The following is a 19,658-nucleotide window of genomic DNA, read 5'->3' as shown; positions in this document are numbered from 1 at the left end:
TACTTGTGGCTGCATTATTTTCAACTTACCATAATAAGAAAATCTTGTCAAAAATGTTCATTCTCAGTCTAATTGTTATTACTATTTTTTTTAATATAGTTTTAATCTTTTAACTTCCATTTGAATTACTATTAATGATTATATGGTCTTTTCAAAAGTGAACAATCAAGTCCTAATTAATAGAAACGCTTATGTGAATTCTAAAAACTAAAATAATAAATTTTAAATTACAATAATAATATTTAGGGACCATCCTCTCCATTCTTTTCTGTTCCCTTATCCCCTCCAATTCCTCGCAAATATTCGAACGATTCTTAGAAATTCTCGTTTTTTGTTTTAGCTCAAAGGTGTTGCATAGGGATTTAAGCTCGAATTGGTTTCAAATTTGGCAGATCTTAGACCCTTAGTAAAATCCTTGAGTTTTACCTTATATTGTTTCGTAATTATAACTACATAAAAGAGTTATCTTGGACGGATAAATCGTGCTAGCTAATGATATTTTATGATCTTCAAAAGTTTATTCATAGGAAACCAAGTATAAAGAGTAATGTAGACAAGGAATTAAGAGATCGTTGGTTTAAATCCTTCTACTCTCGTTTGTAAAAAAAAAAAAAAAAAATCAATTATAATGAGTATTTCAAAGTGCTTAAAGCAAAATGAAGTCCAAAGGAAGCGAATAGGAGTTCACCTAGGCAATTAGATGTTAGAACCAAATATTGATTGTTTTGTGTCGTGGAGGATCCACTATTTAGAAAGAAAAATTCGACCGAACTTCAGTATTAAATCGTCTATGTCGGTTGATCCTTAAGATTAACACATCTCAATCAAGCATGCAGTTGCGGAAATAACAAATGGAATCAAAGAAAATCTTACTAAATACCAGTGTTCCTCAAATGAACAACCTGTTTATGATCCAACTAGTAAACAAAAACCTATCTCGTGCCATAGAGAGGGTAGGGTCCTTTCTTCAAGTCCCGAAGATACAATTTAAGGAAATACTCATCTACTTACTCTAAAGTCGGGAAGGAGTTCCGTCTTGTGTGATTATATTCCCAACTCCCCACTCAATCTTGCCCCAAAAGGATAAGTATATTGAGTTGGCAATCTGGCGACTCTCACACGTACAAATCAACGGACAATTCCTCGAGAACAGGAGTTCATAATACATTCAGATTTAAACTAAGTTACTTAGATAGATCATCCTAATGAAAATAGAAACCTAACTAGTTAATAGAGTTATATCTAGTGATTACTATTTCATGGTTCGGTCTTATGCAAACTCATTGCATAGGATACCTCACTCGCATGCCACCTACACAAATGCATTAGATCATTGCGTTTGTATTAAATACAAAATGAGTTATATCCATAGTATACTAGGATAAGGTATTCAGCCTTATCCCAATACTATAGACCCTTTAAGTTGATCTCGAACATTGATCAATGTATATCTCTACATACTGTTTAAGACTCATTAAACAGCTTAAGATGTTAGTTTATTGGATTTAAGTTATTAAGACAAAACTAATAACATAATCAATAACACTTATTTAAATTATAATAATAACACTTTATTAACAACAGTTAATGGATTATATTTACTATCTACGAGTTTTAGGACATAAAACCTAACAAACTCCTACTTGCACTAAAACTTTAGTCTTTATGAGATGTACATAATAAAGTAAACCTCAAACATTAGAAATGGTAAAATGTATAAGTATATTACATAAAACGTATATATACAAATATAATAAACTAGGACATCCTCATACCTGGTACACAACTCCTACTTGCCCTAGATTACCTAATGTACATATCTCACGAACCTAGACTTTCTAGATGACCCTCGAACACTTTAATCATGAGAGTTCATAAATGAATTAGCCATGTTGTGCTCCTAAGCGATCTTGGTAACGATCACGTCCCCTTATTGCATAATCTCTTGTATCAAGTAATACTTTCTTTTTATGGGTTTCCCTCGTTTGTGGTTACGAGGTTCTTTAGAATTGGCTATTGTTCTATTATTATCACAATATAAAATGATGGAGATATTCATTTTGGAACATCTTTCAAATCACGCAGGAACTTCCTGAGCCAAACTGCTTTTTTCACTACTTCATAAGCAACGACATATTCAGCCTCCATGGTGGAGTCTGCAATGCATCCTTGCTTGATGCTACATCATACCACAACTCCTTCATTCAAGGTGAACGCTGATCCCAACGTGGATTTTCTAGAATCTTTATCGGTTTGGAAATTAGAGTCAGTGTATTCTGCAAGGATCAAATCCTTAACTCCATACACAAGCATGTAGTCTCTCGTTCTCCTAAGATACTTGAGAATAATTTTAACCAATGTCCAGTGGTCTAACCTTGGTTTGGACTGATACTTATTGACTATTCCTACTACATAATAAATGTCTGGCCTAGTGCAGAGCATAACGTACGTTAAATTGCCCATAGCTGAGGCATAGGGAGTACGTCTCATATTCTCAAGTTCTTAAGGTGTTTTAGGTCATTGTTCCTTAGACAAGTGAACCTCGTGCCTGAAAGGTAATAAATCCTTCTTAGAATTCTATACCGAATATTGAACCAACATTTTATCGATATAGGTTGCTAGTGTTTTGTTCTTACGTTCCCTTATGATTTGGATCCTAAGAATATATTGTGACTCTCTCAAATCTTTCATTTGAAATTTGGCTGCCAACCAAGTCTTAATGTCAATTATGTATCTCATATCTTTCCTAATGATGAGGATATCGTCCACATAAAGTACTAAAAAAACTACTTTACCTTTGTTGATTTTTTTTGTATTCACAAGGTTTAACAACGTTTTGGTCAAAACTATAAGATTTGATCACAATATCAAACCTAATGTTCTAAGATTTGAATAATTGTTTCAACTCATAAATGGATCGATTCAGCTTCCAAAGTTTTTACTTCTGACCTTGGGTTTTGAACCCCTCAGGTTGAGACTTAAAGATACTCTCTTCAAGATTACTATTTAGAAAAGTAGCCTTGACTTCCATTTGCCATATTTCATAATCATAAAATGTGGCTATGAACAAGAGAATCCTTATAAACTTAAACATAGTAACTTAGTCTTAATCTTGAGTGTATTATAAACTTTTATTTACGAGGGATTGTCCTTTGATTTGTACGGGTGACAGTAGTCAAACTTTCGACTCAATAAGCTTTGATTTTGGAGACAAGATGAAGTGGATAGCTAGGAACATAATCACATAAGATGGAATTCATTTCTTTTTTATTTTAGGGTAAGTAGATGAGTTTTCTCTTAAATGGAGTCTTCGAAACTTGAACAAATGGCTCTATCCTCTTTATGGCACAAAAGGGGTTTATGTTTATTGGTTGGACAATAAACAAGTTGTTCATTAGAGGAGAAATGATATTTAAAGACTATAAGAAACCTAGGGGTAAAACGGTAATTTGACAATCTGGCGTTATGGACACTTGTGTAAGACTAACTTACTGTTATTGGACTATATTCGTGGACACAGAAATATATCTACAATGAGAAGAGTTCAACTGTGAGCTTTTAATGGAGTGTACACATAGTTAACAAATATCGATTAATTCGGTTAATGAGTTTAGCCAATTAATTTCATATCATTATAGCTTCTGATCTATAGGACCATTACGTCCTGTTTCTAACAGGTAAAAGGTAATGAGGTTGATATATATTGATTTTAATTTGAAATGTTCAAATTTACTTTGTGAATTGATATAATTTATGGAGATACATTATAATATAAAGTTTATATTTTAATTAAACTTTACAAATTTGAGATACATTATAATATAAAGTTTATATTTTAATTAAACTTTACAAATTTAATTTTTGGATATGATTTAAAATTAATTTATAATAGAATAAAATATTTAAATGAATTTAAATATTAATTTAATGTGAATTAGATTCATATTAAAACTATATATTAAAATTTAATGCGCATATGATATGCATTAAAACTTTAGGTTATGAAAGAAATTTATATATGAATATGATACATATTTAGATTTAATTAAAAATAAGATATTTAATTTAATAATTAGTTAATTTTAGAATTAATTGATAATTTGATTTTATTTGATTTGATTTAACTAAATTAAAACTATAGATTAAGTGAGAGGTACTCGCTTAAATATGATTTACATTAAATATGAATTAAATATAATTTAGTTAATTATTTAAATTTTGAGAAATTGTCAAAAGTAGAACATTTGACAAAATATTTATAATTTATAGAAAAATTAACTTATACCATGATATTTTAAATATAATGATATATTATAAATGTAGATATCCATAACCTACATAGGTTACAATTTTCATATAACTCCCATTCAATTCCATATTGTAACATTCATTTGGTATGTCCTATAAATAGACGTGTGTGGACGTGTGTGGTGTCTTTGTAAGATACACAACAATTGAGTTCAATTGTCCTCTACTTCCTCTCTTCTCTATTCTTCTTTGTGTTGTTGCCTTGTTTTTATTTAGTTTCTTGGTTCTTTATTTTATAACAAATAGTTTGTTAGTTTTTTCTATTTTTGAAAAACCCTTTAATTTAATTTAATTAATTATTTATTTTAATATTAAATTAAATTAATAACTCACTTACGTAAGGGAGTTATTTAAGGAACGTGAGATGTCCTAATATCTCTCTAGCTTCCTCTTCTTCAAGATGAAAAAAGGGGAAGTATGGTTCGCAAAAAAAAAGTAGGCACTTCTGGAAAACACGGGCTCTACATAAACTCTCTAAAAGAAAAAAATTCTCTTTTTTCCAAAAATATTTTTGGTTCCCACAAATCAAAACTTCAAGTACTCATAGGATATGAGGGTTTTCGAGTGGTCGTGACATTTGGTAAATAGTTGATATAGAGTCGATAATGAGACTAAGTTCCAATTTCTCTATATTTCTATTTTTTTTCTTGTAAAAGCACGTTTAACTTTTAGGTTATGCTAATTTAGTTTTTATAATTTTTTTCGATGTACTTGTCTAATTTTTTCACAAAATAAAAATATTAAAATTTAAATTTAAATGGACCTTTAATGTCGGTTTTCAAAATGGCGGACCTTTAATGTCGTTTTAAAACCGACATTAAAGCTTAGTCTTTAATGTCGGTGGAAAACCGACATTAAAGGTCCGCCTTTTCAAAACCGACATTAATGTTCTTTTTTCATTTTTCCCAAGCGACATTAAAGCCTATATTTCTTCTAGTGATTGCAATTACACGAGTAATGGTTTGGAAATAAGCACACTTGAAGAAAGATGGTCAACCCGTAAACTCACAAGTAGTCGAGACTTTGGTATGGATATTATGGGATTTGGTTTGTCAACTACATGGCTTGTTTTATTTGTTGTTGGTTTATCTTTCTTTAGAATTTGGCCTCTTTGTTGCTGATTTTGTTCTCATTATTTCATGCTCCATTCATTGGAACTTGATCTCTTTCGAACTTGGTCTCTTTGTGGTTAATTAGAACTTGTTTCAGCACAATGTTGATTTTTTTCCTTGTTAAGTGCTTGATTTTTCTAGATAGGTAAAAGAACCTTATTGTTAAATGAGTAAAAGTTAGGCTTTGGCACTCAAGGAAAGTGTAGTGTCTTCAAAAACCTTCGGCCTTTTCTCAAAATTTCTCTTAATTACGCAGCCACCACCTCTGCAACTAGCACCGACATTGGTTATTGTTTTCTTTTCTACTTCATCATTTGTTGATCTCATAACTGTAGCAAGAATAGCCTCTTCAAATCATTGTCATCAGGCAATATTTCTGCCCATTTATCTGTCTCTTCTAATGTAGAAAATGGCTTTTCTTTGTCTTAGTTTCTTTCTTTCCTAATTTTGCTAAAAATGGCCTTTTATTTCAACCAAATCACTCACTCTCATTATGTTGGCTACATTTCAAGACTGAGAAAACACACACTTAGTAATTGTTGTATTGTTTTTTGTATCGAGAGTTAATAACAGAAAGAACAACTACGAAAGCACATACAAGCACAGAAAACACAACAAACTTTGTTAACCCCGTTCAAGAACACAACATCTACAATTGGGGGGTCTTAGACCCATGATAAGAGATTATATTGCTCATGCAGCAATTGATCATTATAATAATGTTATAACTGAGGTTACACACTCTAAACATGAACGAACGTGCTAACCATGGACTGACTCAACGATCATAACTATATTGTACAAAAACAATAATCATAACATTAATAGGATTACTCCCCCTTAAGCAATGACCAGTTGCAATCACAGCCTCAAGCATCCTTGAAGAGCTGATCGATCTCTTATGTTCAGAATGTTGTATTGTCACACATTATAAGTTCTCGAAAGAACATCCTAAACGTTTACCACTCATCATAATATATCCTCCAATAATGCATAATCACACGATAACTCAATTTTCTATTAATCATCATGCAACCATATATAATAATCTGAACATAATTAAACGTAGTACTCTTAACCTCTCCAGAATAGTGGGATATCATAACAAACATCCAAACCATCTCAACAACCAAATCTCAACCAAATTAAATTAATTAAAACAAATAAAGGAAGTGGGGTCACATAACTAACATAGACCTTGTTCTCTTCAAACCTTCAAGAAATTGGTTTCCCAATGGGACTTTATTAATAGATTCACTTACAAATTTTGATTAAAAAAATGGTTGTGCAGCAACAATCAATGAGTTCCCTAAAGGAACTTGAACTTGTTTGATAAACTTCTATTCTTAAGAAGGAGCAACCATTTAGTTTGTTAACAAGTTCGGATCAATATTCTTGTCACCAAAATCATCTTGAATTGTCCTAACGGGATTTGTGATAGGTAATCACTACAAGAAATGGATCTTTTAATAGCCCTCCAGGATAATCCATTTTAAATAGGACTATTTGAAAAAATAAAAGGTGGGAAATAAAAAAATTTGCTTGCCCAATATTTCTCCCGTTTGGAGAAAATTTCAGCCAAACGACATGCCCCTCTCTTTCACTCAAGCATATAGCTGCGATACCCACATCCTTCTCACACGCACAACCGCCCTTCGTTCAACCGACGACAATGTTGTCTTTGTCTCTTTCTAATCGCAACCACAAGACCACCCCTTTTTTGCTCAAATAGTACTACCACACGACTGTGATACCCACGTCCAGTCTCTTTTGCTCAAGCACTACTGCCACACGTACGATCGTCCTCCGTTCAACCAATGACAATGTCATCATTATCTCTGTCTAATCGGCATTATCGCTGAAGCTTTGGCACCGTCGTCATCTACAAGGGAACGCTCCAAAAACGTTAGGGCTCTTCACATTTCAAGCTACTGGGTGAAGATTTTTCTTGAGGTAAGAACAAAAACTCTTCTTCTTCCTTTCTTCTACATCATTTTCCAACTCCAGTTGCTTTGGATTTCACTTAGGGTTCTTCATCTACCAACTTGTCCTCTCTCTACTGCTATTAGACACTTGAAGCTAACGTTTACAGGTTAGTCTCTATATATATTCCTAATCTTTCAGTTGTTCTTGACACTAAGCCCACCATTTTGTTGTTTTGTTGATTTTTTTTTCTAGGCGCTACATTAAAAAATCTTCAAAATTTTAAATTTCTTTAGCTGACCAATTGTTTAATATCGTTACATCCACAACGATACATACATAATGTTTCAAGGTTGTCTAATGAGTGAAACGCCTTAGTTGGTCGTTGGATATATATATATTCGAAGTTAGATGCAATTGAAATGAAGTTATTCAAAATAATAGTGCTAGACAAATGAAAAGAAGATGCAAGAATCACACAAGAACTAAGGAGAAGGGTGACATTCAACTTTGGTTAGATTGTGGAGCTTATTTCTTATTTTAGATTAGTTCATATACTAAAATTGATCTTTATGTCGCTGGGTTGATGAGTTTCCAATTTCAAAAGTCTACCTAAAGTTTGTTGCTATTTTGTTGTTGGATTCTTAAAATTGATTTATGTATTGCTAGTAGCTTATCTTGAAAAATATGTGTGACAAGTTTGCAAATCTCTATACTTAAATTGTCACCCACACAATCTTCCTATTAATAGTGTGAATGGGACCAAAGTCCCACATCCTTTTAGATAAGGGGATGATCTTGGGTGTATATAAGTGAGAACAACAATCTCCATTAGTAAAAGGCCTTTTGGGATGATACCAAAAGCAAAACCATGAGGGTGTAAAGTGGAAAATATCATATCATTATGGAGATATTTGGGGGTTTGTTGTCCTGAAAAATAGTCCATATATAATATACATAGAAATTGTTCATCAACATTAAACATAAAAATAGTATATAAGTAATACATATATATATGGTTGTTTGTTTGTTTATATGCAAGCAATTAATTTTGTGCTATCGTGGATATTGAGTTTTAGTTCTGCCTACTTATGCGTTGTTTACTCCTAAAGATTTGTCAATTCCGTGCAAGTTTTTCTCTCTCTTGCCCAGGTGTAACGAAAAAAGAGGTTTCCTAGGTAAGCCAGGGTCGAACATAGGGAATCTACATTGTCTGTGGTTATAACGCGTAAGTGAACTTCATGCGATGATCATTTGTAAAGTATTGTTATATTCACAGTATGAACTATCCTAATATACTCACTGTTGGAACTATTAGAACTATTTTTGGAAAGAATAATATATAAGATTTTATTTCCTAAATATTTCCTAGATATTTTCCTTTCTTACTCCTATTGTACTCTATTTATTCTCTCCCTTTGTACCTATTGTACTCTATTTATTCTCTCCCTTTGTACCTATTGTATTCATATCAGAAAATAATAAAACTAAAAACATCGTGGTTTTTCTCCCGGTTCTTAGGTTTCCACGTAAGTCGATTTCGTATTTATTGCTTTCAATATGGTATCAGAGCGAAGCAACAACGAAACCCTAAAAAAAATTTTAGGAATCACCCAGACCAAAACAGCTGCCGCCGTCACCGCCGTCGTGGACACCACCATGGAAAAACTACTCCAACGGATTCAGACGCCACCGATCTATCCAATGGGCCAACCCTCGCCGCCATCTGCACAACCTTCCGGCCAGAAATCACTTCATGCGCCACCTTTGTCGGGCGCGTGGGCCCACGCGCCACCGTCCATGAATCTCACCGCCCATCCCATCTGCTTCTACACGTCATCGCCTGTCCAACCGTCTCACCCTTCCGGTCATCCGCCATCGCACGCGCCCCCCATCGCTGCCAGGCAGCAACCTTCAAAACTGTCAAATCTGTACAGCAGTACAAATCTGTCCGTCGACCCTTTACAACAACATTTCTTCTATAGGAACGGGGCTGACCAACACCATAACAGATCGGGAATTGAAGCGGGCGAGTCATCGGTACCCTCCGGTTATGGACAGTCATGTGTTCGTGGTCTCAGGATTAATCAAACCTATAGGAGAGTTGTTTTTGAAGTTAGTACATCCTTGGCACAGACCGATCTACCGATGTATTCCAAGAATCCGATAATTTCGCTTTCTAACGTGCCTTCAAATTATATAACTAACTCTGTTGCCTTTAGTGCTCAATCCTTGACCCATGATAATGGAAAACCAATTCTCGTTTGTGAGTACTGCAAAAAACAACGGCATACCAAGGATCAGTGTTGAAAACTTCACGGTCGGCCCCCAAGAGGTAACAAACGCTCATCCAACGAGCAACAGAACTTAAGGCATACTGATGTTAGAGAGACTGCCAGCACCTCTCAGCCCATTGGCCCTACTGCTAGTCAGACCAGCTCTTCTTCTCTAAGCGCCATTGCTCAATCAGGTATGTCTCAGTCCCTTGGCCTTATTAGTGTTGATGGGACGAATCTCTGGATTTTAGACTAGGAGGCCACAGATCACTTGACAGGTTTCTCGGAGCAGTTTGTCACTTATACCCCCTGTGTCGGTAATGAGAAAATTCGGATAGCTGATAGCTCTTTAGCGCCGATTGCTGGGAAAGGACAAATAGTCCTCTATGACGGTTTCTCCCTTCAGAATATTTTTCATGTGCCTAAGCTCTCTTACAATTTGTTATCTATCAGTAAGATCACCTGTGAGTTGCACTGTAAAGCTACTTTCTTACCTATGTCTGTTTGCTTTCAAGACTTGAATTCGGGGAGGACGATTGGCACTGCCCGGCATAGTAGGGGACTTTACATCCTTAATGATGATACCTTCGGTAGTAGTATCTCTACGACTAGTTTACTGTCCTCCTATTTTAGCACCTCTGAACATGACTTTATGTTGTGGCATTTTCGGTTAGGTTACCCGAACTTTACGTATATGAAATATTTGTTTCTCCATCTCTTTCTTAAAATAGATGTCTCATCGTTATCTTGTGATGTGTGCATTCGGGCAAAACAATATCGTGTTTCTTTTCCCTCACAACCATATAAACCCACACAACCGTTTACCCTTATTCATAGTGACGTTTCGGGTCCTTCCAAGGTCACCACCTCATCTGGAAAAAGGTGGTTTGTAACCTTCATTGATGATCATACCCGTCTTACCTAGGTCTACCTTATCACCGATAAATCTGAGGTTTCTGCTATTTTCCAAAACTTCTATCACACCATTGAAACACAATTCCATAAAAATTTGTTATTATTCGGAGTGATAACGGTCGGGAATTCCAAAACCATAACCTTAATGAATTTCTAGCCTCAAAGGGGATTGTTCACCAAAACTCGTGCGCCAACACTCCTCAACAAAATTTAGTGGCCGAGCGAAAAAATCGTCACCTTCTGGAAGTAGCCCGTTCCCTTATGATTTCCACTTCCATTCCTTCATACGTGTGGGGAGATGCTATTCTTACAGCAGCTCATTTAATCAATAGAATGCCTTCTCGTATCCTCCACCTTCAACTCCCTTAGAATGCCTTAAGGAGTCCTACCCATCTACTCATCTCGTTTTAGAGGTTCCTCTTTGTGTGTTTGGGTGTACTGCTTATGTCCATAGTTTTGGCCCTAATCAGACCAAATTTACCCCTCGGACTTAGGCTTGTGTGTTTGTTTGGTATCCTCTTCACCAGCGTGGTTATAAATGTTTTCACCCGCCGTCTAGGAAATACTTTGTCACTATAGATGTTACTTTCTGTGAGAACCGACCTTAGTTTCCCGTTAGCCATCTTCAGGGGGAGAGTGTGAGTGAAAAGTCTAACAACACCTTTGAATTTATCAAACCTACTCCTAGTATCGTGTCTGACATTGATTCTCACCCTATAATCCTACCTATAAACCAAGTTCCTTGAAAAACATACTACATGAGGAATCTCAGAAAGGAAGTTGGTCCCCTACTAGTCAACCGCCGGCTCCAGTCCAAGACTTCGAACCTCCTCGAGACCAAGGTATGGAAAACTCTACAGAACCTTGTACTAATAATACGATGAGTGAGAATGACAGGTCTGATGCTGCTGTTCTTGAAAATATGGAAGAAAAGAATCGTGGTGATGACACTGAGGTTAGAATAGAAACCAGTAACGATGAAGCTGAACAGGGCCATACAAGGAAACGTGATAAGTATGATTCTCCTTTTGATCTTCCTATTGCACTGAGAAAAGGTACTAGGTCTTGTACAAAACACTCCATATCTAATTATGTGTCATACGAGAATCTATCACCACAGTTCAGAGCTTTTACTGCCAGCCTTGACTCTACTACAATACCGAAAAATATTTATATTGCTTTAGAGTGTCCTGAATGGAAGAATGCTATCATGGAAGAGATGAAAGCTCTTGAAAAGAATAACACTTGGGAGATCTGTGCTCTACCCAAGGGACACAAGCCTGTGGGATGCAAATGGGTGTTCACTCTTAAATACAAAGCAGATGGAACTCTTGACAGACACAAGACAATGTTAGTTGCAAAAGGATTTACTCATACCTATGGTGTTGATTATTCCGAAACTTTTTCTCCTGTTGCTAAGTTGAATACTGTCAGAGTCTTTCTTTCTGTTGCTGTAAACAAAGATTTACCTCTATATCAGCTAGATGTTAAAAATGTTTTTCTGAATGGAGATCTAGTAGAGGAGGTCTACATGAGCCCTCCGCCTGGTTTTGAAGCCCAGTTTGGTCAACAGGTTTGTAAACTCCAGAAATCCTTATATGGTCTGAAACAGTCACCCAGAGCATGGTTTGACAGATTCATTACTTTTGTCAAGTCCCAAGAATACAGTCAGGGACACTCTAATCGCACTTTGTTTACAAAAGTTTCCGAGATAGGGAAGATTGCAGTTTTGATAGTTTATGTGGATGACATCGTTTTGTCTGGAGATGATTAGGCAAAAATCAATCAACTTAAGTAGAGAATGGGTAATGAATTTGAAATCAAGGATTTGGGAAATCTGAAATATTTCCTTGGAATGGAGGTGGCCAGATCTAAAGAAGGCATCTCCGTGTCTCAGAGAAAATACACCATTGATCTGCTAACCGAGACAAGTATGTTGGGATGTCGTCCCGCTGACACTCCTATTGAATTCAATTGTAAACTAGGAAACTCTGATGATCAAGTTTCAGTTGATAAAGAACAATATCTGCGCCTTGTGGGTAAATTGATTTACTTATCTCAAACTCGTCCTGATATTTCCTTTGCTGTTAGTACTGTCAGCCAGTTTATGCAGGCTCCCTATGAGGAACACATGGAAGCTGTCAAAATAATTTTGAGATACTTATAAACGACACTTGGTAAAGGGTTGATGTTTAGAAAGACAGACAAAAAGACCATTGAGGCATACACTGATTCGGATTGGGCAGGATCTGTCATTAACAGAAAGTCTACCTCCGATTATTGTACCTTTGTTTGGGGCAATCTTATAACTTGGAGGAGTAAGAAGCAAAGTGTTGTGGCCAGAAGCAGTGTTGAGGCCGAATATAGAGCTATGAGTTTGGGAGTATGCGAGGAAATTTGGCTCCAGAAAGTCATGTTTGATCTTCATCAGGAATGTGAGACTCCATTGAAGCTCTTTTGTGATAATAAAGCTGCTATTAGTATTGTTAACAACCCAGTTCAGCATGATAGAACTATACATGTTGAGATTAATCGGCATTTCATCAAAGAAAGACTTGACAGTGGGAGCATATGCATTCCGTACATCCCTTCGAGCCAACAAGTTGCTGATGTCCTCACCAAGGGGCTTCTCAAACCAAACTTCGACTTTTGCGTTAGCAAGTTGGGCCTCATTGATATTTACGTCCCAACTTGAGGGGGAGTGTTGGAACTATTAGAATTATTTTTGGAAAGAATAATATATAAGATTTTATTTCCTAAATATTTCCTAGATATTTTCCTTTCTTACTCCTATTATACTCTATTTATTCTCTCCCTTTGTACATATTGTATTCATATCAGAAAATAATAAAACTAAAAATATCGTGGTTTTTCTCCCGATTCTCGGGTTTCCACGTAAGCCGGTTTCGTGTTTATTGCTTCCAATACTAACTACACTACTTGCGAGGAGAAAAGGATAGATGTGTGAATGTGGTGATTATGCGTGATCTGTTCTTAGTTTTGTCTAAGCGAGATAAAAGAAGGAATGTCAATGCATTCTAACACATTACAAGGAAATATTTAATTGAGGCGACACAAATCATTTCTTAATTTCAAAATTTAGGATGAGCATCCTCTCAGAACCTTCGTCATACTTGTTTATCTTTCAGAATGAAAATATTCAAAATTACCATATGATTCATATCTAATCTATTTGATCGCATTATCTATAACTCATTCTTTATTAAGACGAGCAACTCTTTGGTAGCTTATCGCCACTACTTCTTTCCTTCTTTCCAATTGAATGATGTATTGAGTACAATACTTAACAAAATAGATAACACCATCATCCAAATTCTCTACTAACTATTTATACTTTGTGCTTATCATGACTATAAAAAACTAACATGATGAAAAGGTAAAAATATGGATGAGTACAAGTGATAATTATTCACGTTCATAAATAAAACTTTAAGCCTTTCGACCATGAAGTTCAAATTATAAATACAAAATGATGTTAGCTATCGTGATATTTATTGATAGCAACCGATAGCAGTTATCAGTTTTTATGCTAGACGTGAGTTTTTGCTTTTCACCCGTTTTTGTGCTATATACACAATTATTTTATCATTGTGGCTATATATTCTATTATTGTTGGCTTGAACATCACTGATGCTACTGCACATTCAATTAAATAATTTTGTGACTTGCATGCAATAATATTTTAATTACATCTCTCTTAGTACTTATTTTTATTTTAATATATTAGTATCATTAAAAAAAATATAAGTTTAAAGTTTTTAGACTAAAAAGTTTAAAGTTAGTTTACTTTTTACTAAAAGAAACTTAGGGTTCATGGCTTATTATTATTTTTTGTTATTTTTATTTTTGGTATTTTTTACTTATGTATTTTGTGTTAGTGGTTTCTTTGAGTTCTATTTATTAATCTAGGTAGAATATTCTTATGTACTCTAATTTATTCAATAATATAGAAAAGTCACATGTTATCGGAGCTTTAGGTTTTGTCTCATTTATTTTGTCTTCACCGATGGGTTGTCGATAGAGGCGTAGCTCGTGGTCGCAATTGCTAGGTTCCTATTTTATGTTCGTTTCTTGTCTTTTATGGGTGTTCGTGACACTGTTTGTGTTTATGGATTTATGTTCCGTTTTCAAATTAGTTGTTCAAGGGTTTTATTATAGATATCTTTCCGAGGATCTTTGTTCAGGTCTGTAAGTTATTGTTTCATTTTTTGTAGGTTTTGTTATAGATCTCAGAATTATAAGTATCTATGTTTTTAGCGCATAAATTTTTTGTTCTTTTCTTCATGAGTTTCTATTTCCAACCTAGAAATTCTTTGTATGTTTGTTTCATAGGTTTTTTATTCTATCCTAGGTCTCCTCATTTGATTTAGAAGTTTTCTTCACAAACTCAATTTGTTCATCATTCTACCACCTTAAGTTTGAGTGAGGGTGTTATAAAAGATATTAGGGTTCATTGCTTATTATTATTATTTTTTTTATTTCTCTTTTTTGGTATTTTCCATTTATGTATTTTCTTTTAGTGGTTTCTTTGAGGTCTATTTATTCACCTATGTAAAAGATTTTTACGTACTTTGATTTATTCAATAATATAGAAAATTCACTTTTTCCCAACAATATATCACTTGGTTATGCAATTCACAAAGTAACTTTTACTTCTTAAGAATCACTTCCAAACATGTCTTAAAAAACATGTTTGCTAGAAACTACAAAATAGCTCCCCTCGTTTTTGAAGTACTCCAAAGGTCCAAAAGTGAATCAATTAGAACATGATATTACAAGAGAGAATAAAAATCTCCTTATCTGAACATTCCATAATGGGAGTTGTGAAGCAAAATAAGCTTCAGACCTTTGGCTCCGTCTGCTCCTTTCGACGACCTTGACCAGCATCGGTCGTACCGTTCCCTCAACACATTATCATCAAGGCAAGACCATGTCAGGCCCCTTGGAGAGCTGTCAGCCCACAAGAACCTCTCTGAAAATGGATTCACTATGCTCTCTCTGAACTCTTTTGCTGTTTCACAAATTAGTCCCTGTAAAATCAACCAAACAAGGCATGTCTTACGAAACAATTGGAAGAATGTTTTCTGAAATTATCAAGGATTGACTTGTCTGTTACAACTTTCATCAAATACAGCTTTTCCACAGAATTCAATTGATATGAAATAAGAAAATAGTAGTAAAGAAAATAATACCTCAGCCATGGCTTTTATTTTCAGCGTCACGTTGTCGCTTATAAGAACAAGTTGTTGTCCATGCTTCAGTCCCCTCCTAAAGTAAAATGCACAATCAAGGATATGATCTTCTGGAGTTGGTGAAAGAGCTTCCATGAAAGTTCTCTGCTTTATGGATTGGATTGAGCTTGTTCTCCAGAATAAACTCTGACTGCTCCCTTCAGTATATGAAGATTGGGGAGTAACAGGAGGCGTCAAAGGAGGCACGCCTTCTTCCGAACTCTGAACATGAATCCACCACCTTGTTTGCACCATACAATCTTCTATCCATTGAAGAATTGAAGCTGCCTCTGTCATTTTTCGAAAGAGGCTTCCCTGTCTCCTCAAGCAGTCTAGCTCCCTTATGACTGATTGAAAAAGAATTAAATATATTAATCATATGAACAAGCTTTTGATCGGTAAGAATAGATCGAGAAAGAAAAATAATGTGTGAAACTTCTTGAACTCTTTACCAATGCGTGGAACGATCATACGTGTCCCTTGGAGACCTTGTAAAAGCTGTAGTGACTTCATCGATTCCTTGTTCAGAAGAGAGTTTGTGTCCACAACCATAGTCCAACACTTCTTTTCTTCCATAGTGAATTTATTCTGTAAATAAACATTTATTAAACTTGTGTTCTTTATGGAATTGTTTGAAAGCATGTGGTAAATAGTTGATAAACTGACCTTCATGGCCCCTGTGCAAACAGATGCATTACTCTTTCTGGTAGACTTCTTAACTACTGCAACCTCCAGTCTCCTCTTTCCGGCAATATTTGACTGCAAAGATTGAAATGGAGCCCATTTCCCTCCTCCTTTCTTTGTCATTGTATGTTCCTGTTCAAACCTCCTCTTAGAGAATTGTTTTGACAGTTTTTGTTCTTGGAGAACTCCGAGAGTTCGGTTCTCTTTCTCTGATTCTTCACTTAGCTCTGCTTCTAGTTCGATTTTATGTCTAGAATTGAACAATGATGTTTGGGCCTTGGATGACCCGAAGCAATTCCCACTGTCTTCTATGCTAGCCTTCTTTTTCAACGATTTCATCAAAAGTGTGTTTGGTGTGAAATTCTCCTTGTCTGGAGTAAAGATTTCTTCCTCCTCATCCAAATGAGAAAGAGTATTTGTTCCTGACTTTTCTCCTACTATCTCATGATTAAATTCATCTGTTAACAATGTCCCTGTTTGATTTGTTCGACTCACACCTGTTTCGATTCGAGGAAAACTAGTTGGTTTACCTCTTCTTAACCAAATGTTTCCTTCCATGGCTGATGCACTCTCCGATCTTATGGGCAAGGTCACGTCCAAATTCGCATGTGGTGTCTGGCATTCTTTTTCGACTGCAATCTCTGGGGGAACTTCCTCGTCTGGAAGAGATTTGTAAACATATTCCAATGCACAAGATATAAAACTGGACTCTGACAGTTCCTTATGTTCATAATCTTCCCCTGGTATGCTGCTTTTGCTTGGTTCAAGCATTTCGATTCTTGCATTATATGTTTCTTCAACGCAACATTCAACATTCTGTGTCATTGGCGAATTTGGTGTTACCTCGGATGTGGACTTCACAGAACTATCATTTCTGGGTTCCAATAGGCAATCCAGAAAACTTTCGGTTACCTGCTGACACAGAATGTTGAATGTTGCGTAGTCTGGAGTAGCTTCAATATCATCGACCACAGATGAAATGTTGGATTTATTTTCCAATGTTGGCATATTACAAGACGAACTCTTGCTTTCACCATCGAAGAATGAAGACATGATGATGTTTTCAACATTGAAAGACAGATTCTCAGCTGAAAGAGGCAGAGAAGGTTGTTGAGGGCTCTCAGTTTTATTGTGACACGGTTGCTTTCCATACAGAGAATTGCTTGATATATTTTCCAATGGTATGTTCCAGAGTCTACTAGTATCGTTCCATTCAAACATACTACTCAAGGAACTCTTGTTGTCACTCCCAAAGAATGAAGACGTGATAATGTTTTCAACATTGAAAGACAGATTCTCTTCTGAAAGAGGCAGAGAAGGAGGTTGTAAATTCATTTCCAACCCTTTTAATTCATTTCCAAAAGGTAAGCTTAACAAACTAGTTTCCACTTGTTCACATTTACTTCTAAAATCACTCACACTTTTGACATGGTTGACCAAAGACACAGCTATTTCTTTAACTTCACTCAATGGAGGTGCTAAAGGAACCTCTTTCATCATCTCTGTGTTCCAATTCTCATCAGGATATAGTGGTTCAATACTATCAAAAACTGAATCCACTACGGTTTCTTTATTTTCATCCAACAATGAAATCTCCTTCTGCACAACAATTCATTTAATAAAAAAAAAAGAGAAGACACAACTTATATTCAAATTAAGCCCCCCCCCCCCCCCCCCCCCCCCCCCCCCCCCGAAGTACAAACCACATCTTTACAAGTTAAATTACAACTTAATCCCAAATCTTTAAAGTACGAGTCTATTCAATCCTTGAACTTTATAGATGGTTGAGCTTTCAATTAAAAGGTCTTTGGACTTTAAAAAGTGTAAAAAATCTCCAAACTTCCAAATTCATATTACTTTCGTTGTATATTACTTTCGTTCTTTTTTTTTTTTTTAAGAAAAATCTAAAATATAGCAGGCGCCTATGGCACAACTAATCGAAAATTACCTATAAAATAGTCCAATTCAAGGATTTAACATCAAAATGTAAGGTCAAGGACCACACTTCTAAGACTTTATAAACTTTAAATTTTGGTGATTAAACTAGTAAGTTAACCTAAAAATATTTAAATTTGAGAGCATTTTCACAAACACCTTACAGGTAAGATATTACCTCGCAATCCTTCACAGCCTTCTCCTCTACAATTGCTACTTCATCATCCTTCTTTTCTTTTGGACCTTCGAAGTCATAAGCGCAGCTCAAAGGAACCCAATGAAGCCTATAAACTCTGCTCGAACCACCAACCCTCAGAGTATCTCCTTCCTTCATCTCCACTCCATCCACTGCTTCAATCCTCTTCCCCGAAACCCATGTTCCGTGCACTATACAAGACCCAAATCCCATTACAATCCATAAGTCGATGAAACAAACAAGAAGTGGAAAAGGGTATAACAAAATTACGAATTACCTGACGATAAATCCACAACATAAATCTTCTGGGAAGAGGGGTTTGAATGGATTTGGAGATGGAATCTGCTAATGCTTGGATGTGTGAGCATTATGTTGCAATCCGGGTGTCGTCCGAGGGTTATTACCTCCTCTTTCTCTCGATCTGCAACATTGTTGACAATGAAGATGTTCTTGAGAATTGCACCGTTCTTGAGGACGGTGAAGACTGGGACTTTCAACTCGTTTCGATCTTGGGTTTCTTCTTCCCTGCCCGCCATTTTCGAAAAGACTCAGTTCAGGTTCTTCGATTTTCTTGAGAGGGAATGAGACGAAATGGATTTTGAATTTTGTAAACGCCCAGTGGGAGAGAGGAGAGACGGATTGGATGATACTGTTTGTTGTTTGTATTTATGCTTTTACTCGCTTCTAATTTGAATATTCGAAAAGGCGACCCTTGAATAATTATGTAACGGTTATGAGACATTATTTTTCTTATTCATCTTTAGGGCAATGGCACGTATGGCAATGTACACAAATTTATAGCAAATTATATACAAGTTAATAAACATATTAAAAGCTATCTCTAGGGGAGATAAATGGCTAGTAAAAGACATGTGCATGACACATACGCATAGCTTTAGATTATAGTAAATAGTACATGTATATGTTTAGGTACGAAATTCAAAATGTAATAGAATTATATGTGAAGTTACGATAATTAGATTAAAATATAAGAATTTAAATGTAAGACTTTCATATATCAAAAAAATGATTTATTTATAAACGATATTTTTTTATA

At 35.3% G+C, this 19,658-nt stretch overlaps 1 protein-coding gene across 1 annotated transcript; it reads right to left on the bottom strand.

Annotated features, from left to right (window-relative positions):
* Positions 1 to 15,177: 15,177 nt before the first annotated feature.
* On the bottom strand, positions 15,178 to 19,350 carry LOC103500061 (FHA domain-containing protein PS1). The gene is made up of 6 exons (XM_008463250.3): positions 18,879 to 19,350; positions 18,584 to 18,792; positions 16,453 to 18,069; positions 16,239 to 16,374; positions 15,748 to 16,133; positions 15,178 to 15,585 (listed from the first exon to the last, which is right to left on the bottom strand). The coding sequence occupies exons 1-6, from the start codon at positions 19,135 to 19,137 to the stop codon at positions 15,352 to 15,354; spliced, it is 2,841 nt and encodes a 946-aa protein (XP_008461472.1). The 5' UTR covers positions 19,138 to 19,350; the 3' UTR covers positions 15,178 to 15,351.
* Between the last annotated feature and the right edge of the window lie 308 nt (positions 19,351 to 19,658).

The sequence above is a fragment of the Cucumis melo genome, chromosome 1, assembly GCF_025177605.1.
Source record: "Cucumis melo cultivar AY chromosome 1, USDA_Cmelo_AY_1.0, whole genome shotgun sequence".
In the NCBI taxonomy this organism is placed as follows: domain Eukaryota; kingdom Viridiplantae; phylum Streptophyta; class Magnoliopsida; order Cucurbitales; family Cucurbitaceae; genus Cucumis; species Cucumis melo.
Note: the sequence above shows the minus strand (reverse complement) of the source record. Positions and strands in the feature narration are given on the sequence as shown.